Here is a 3,134-nt window from a genome sequence, read left to right as displayed (position 1 = left end):
TGCACATATTATAATTCAGCATTAATTTGTTTTCTGCTCTTACTAGCATTACCGAATCACCTACAAGCTCCACTAGGGCGTGTATAGGCATAGTTTGGCATAGCTATAAGTAGCGTACCCCCGTGAGAGATTGGTATAACTGCCACATATATCGACTGCCCTTCGAAAGAAGGATGGGAAGACGAGAGTGCGTCATTTGCAAAGAAGCAGCATAAAAACTATGAGAGCACACAACTTCAAAAACGGATGACGGCAACTGGGTACGTCTTATAAACCGTATAACCGTATATACAAAGTACATAATATATTTATGAAGTAGATAAACAGTTGATAATATAACAGTTTATGTGCGCTTGATGACATCATGAGGGAATAGAAACTATATTTCGCTCCTGGTAGTATCACGGGCACAGAGGCTTTCTTATAGTTACGTGTGCTACAAAGGTTTATGTGTTACGTACCTGCCGTATAAACCGAGTATATAATTGATAACAGTTCAAGTAAAACAACAGCTTCTTGTGATTTTTACATGCAGAATATCTAACGTGTGATTTACTAATGTAATATCTCTAGGACCGTAGTCTGAGTTAATTCCTAGTAAAGTGGAGAGACTGCTTAGGTATACCTCGAGAGGGGTGAAACTCCGAGTTAAGCGCATAGTGAGGCGAGGGTGGGTCTGATAAGTTACATACACTTTTACACACGTAGACCTCTACACTTATTTTTAGGGTTATTTACATTTATTTGGAAATTACTTTACGTGTCTTCTAAAACTAGGAACGGCTAGTCATCTTTTCCCCCAAAGGCTACGACCGTGTGAGTGGACCTGGAAACCTCTCAAATGTGGTATACCGAAACGAATATTCCGGCGGCTGCATAACTTACTTGTCCTGTTAGTTTGGGTCGCGCTCTATCCGTGATGTCGTACTGGCGTATGTCACCATGCACCCAGTTACTCAGGTACAGATATTTGTCATCCATCGAGATCAAAATATCCGTAACAATGCCTTCAAAAGAGTACAAAAAACAGTTATTGGAAATGCTACAAACTTGAAAGTTTCTTGAGTGGGAGCCATAGGACGTGTTGAAAAGTTTCACTAGAAATGTTGTCACAATATAGTATATACTTGCGCATTATCATCGCGTAAATATCCCAATATAGCATAATAATCATGAAATACCTGGCATCTCAGGAAACAACCATCCGTCTACCTTCTTCGGTGGAATAGCGATAACCTTCTCCGTTGCCCATTCTCCTTCCTATAGAAGTTACACGAGACACACACTGAATTTAATATATAAATATATACATATATATATATATATATATATATATATATAAATATATATACGTGGGTGTATATTTATTTATTTATATACATCAAGACGGAGGCAGCTAATTTACTCACCCAGGTAGAATTTTTCCTGCTTTTACTATGGTTTATTAGGAAATTCTTGGCAGCAAGTATTTGCTGCCGACGTTGAGAGCAGGCAGCAAACTGGCAATCGTAAGTAGGAAAATTGCTGCTTGCTGCCCTTAATTTCGAACCCTGGTGATGTTATGTCATTGCTGACATACTTTAACTGCTTTTGACACAGGTATCTTTCGCTCTCACTCGAGCAAGCGATGCCGTTGATAGAGTCCATGAATATTTTCGCGTATGCATCAAAATACCACGAAGGTCGACAGATGGCGTGGCAATACATTAAAGACTATTTCTACGAGCTGGTATCTAGGTAAGTTGGCGCAAAAAGAGAAGGAAAACCTACAAACGAAAAAAAAGAAAAGCGTGAAGCGCGCGCGCGCGTGTGTGTATGTGTATGTGTGTGTGTGTGTGTGTGTGAATATATATATATATAATATATAATATTAATATATGTAAATATATATGTGAAATATATCGTTCAATAATGTATGTAAATATATATATGTAATATAATAATATATGTATATATGATATACCAGTGGGCTACGCAGGGGGGTGTTTGGAGGTGGTTAAACACCCCCCTGCCTCTGTCCTAACAACACATTAAAACAAAAAAAGAGGAGAGGAGAAAAGGGAAGAGAGGAGAGAGAGATGAGAGGAGAGACTGAGAAAGGAAGTGATGGGTGTGCCTGTGATGTGTGAGAGAGAAGGAGAAAGAGAGAAAAATGAGAGGAGGGAGAGAGAGAGAGGGAGAGAGAGAGAGACGACCGAGAGAGGAGAGAGAGAGAGCTTGTGTGTACATCATAAATCATTGTGTGTGAAGAGAGGAACGGAGAAGAGGAAAAGAGGAAAAAGAGAGGGAGAGAGACAGAACGGGCCCTATTATCCGTTTTTAAGTTCTTAGTCATTCTGGTCAAACACCCCCCTTCGAGCCTGTATAAGAACAAGGTCACCGTAGATAACGACCAGGGTAACGGAGTGGATACATAATGAATGAGGATTAGGAACCCCAAAAGTCGATCTGCCTGCATGCCTAGCGTAATCGCGATGTCGTAACTTAAGGAATCTTCGCTTCTCATACTGCTACATCCATATACACTTCTGGTTACGTTCGCCTCGTTCAAAGGGACGATTTAATTGAGCTCCACGCAAATCGCGTAGCTCAAAAGAATATCCTCTACTTCTACCTGACAATAGACGAGTATTCTAAAACATGACATGAAACTGCGTTGAACGATTCCACGTTTTCTGTGCCATTCTTTCATCATAAAAAATATTTTGGAACTCTCGTTAGGTACGTAAAATGACGAAGAGTCGGATATCATTAAATATGTATGATACGCAGGCGGTATCTTTGAACTTCGTTATTTGTTTCTGAACCCTTTAACAAGTCCGCAGCGACAATTATTTCCCCGAAATGTCTGAAGAGCGGGCGGTAGACATGAACCAAAGGTATTTTTGGTCGCTTATTAAGCCAATAAATCGGATCGTGATACCCAAGGAACGTTAGTGATGACCAAATTTTCACGCAATAAGAGGTAATCGAGAAGAGTGAGCGACTTCGTATGTCGCCTGCTCCGCAATAGATAAAGATTACTTCGTTGCAGATCGATCCGAAATCAACTCGGCGGGGTAAGGTTCTGGGAATAGGCTCAAGGAAAGCACAATACCAGATATCGAGAAAACGTAGGAGCGGCGAAAAAATCT

The 3,134-nt window shown here is 40.3% G+C and overlaps 2 protein-coding genes across 3 annotated transcripts in view; one reads left to right on the top strand and one right to left on the bottom strand.

The window, feature by feature from the left end:
* The window catches only part of LOC106811650 (aminopeptidase N-like), an 8,444-nt gene extending 6,702 nt beyond the window's left edge, over window positions 1-1,742 (top strand). Inside the window, exon 5 of the mRNA XM_014815353.1 lies at window positions 1,600-1,742. Within this exon, the coding sequence (XP_014670839.1) occupies window positions 1,600-1,741 (142 nt within the window). The 3' untranslated portion in view covers window position 1,742. The remainder of the gene's footprint in view (window positions 1-1,599) is intronic.
* Window positions 886-3,134, bottom strand: part of LOC106811649 (selenium-binding protein 1-like) — a gene marked incomplete at its 3' end in the record, with an annotated part of 14,123 nt that continues 11,874 nt past the window's right edge. For both annotated transcript variants that reach the window (XM_014815352.1, XM_014815351.1), the window contains 2 exon segments: window positions 886-1,007; window positions 1,182-1,260. In XM_014815352.1, coding sequence (XP_014670838.1) covers window positions 886-1,007; window positions 1,182-1,260 — 201 coding nt within the window.

Source organism: Priapulus caudatus, unplaced genomic scaffold, assembly GCF_000485595.1.
Source record: "Priapulus caudatus unplaced genomic scaffold, Priapulus_caudatus-5.0.1 Scaffold559, whole genome shotgun sequence".
NCBI classification, from domain to species: Eukaryota; Metazoa; Priapulida; class Priapulimorpha; order Priapulimorphida; family Priapulidae; genus Priapulus; species Priapulus caudatus.
This window is presented reverse-complemented; position numbering and strand designations above follow the sequence as displayed.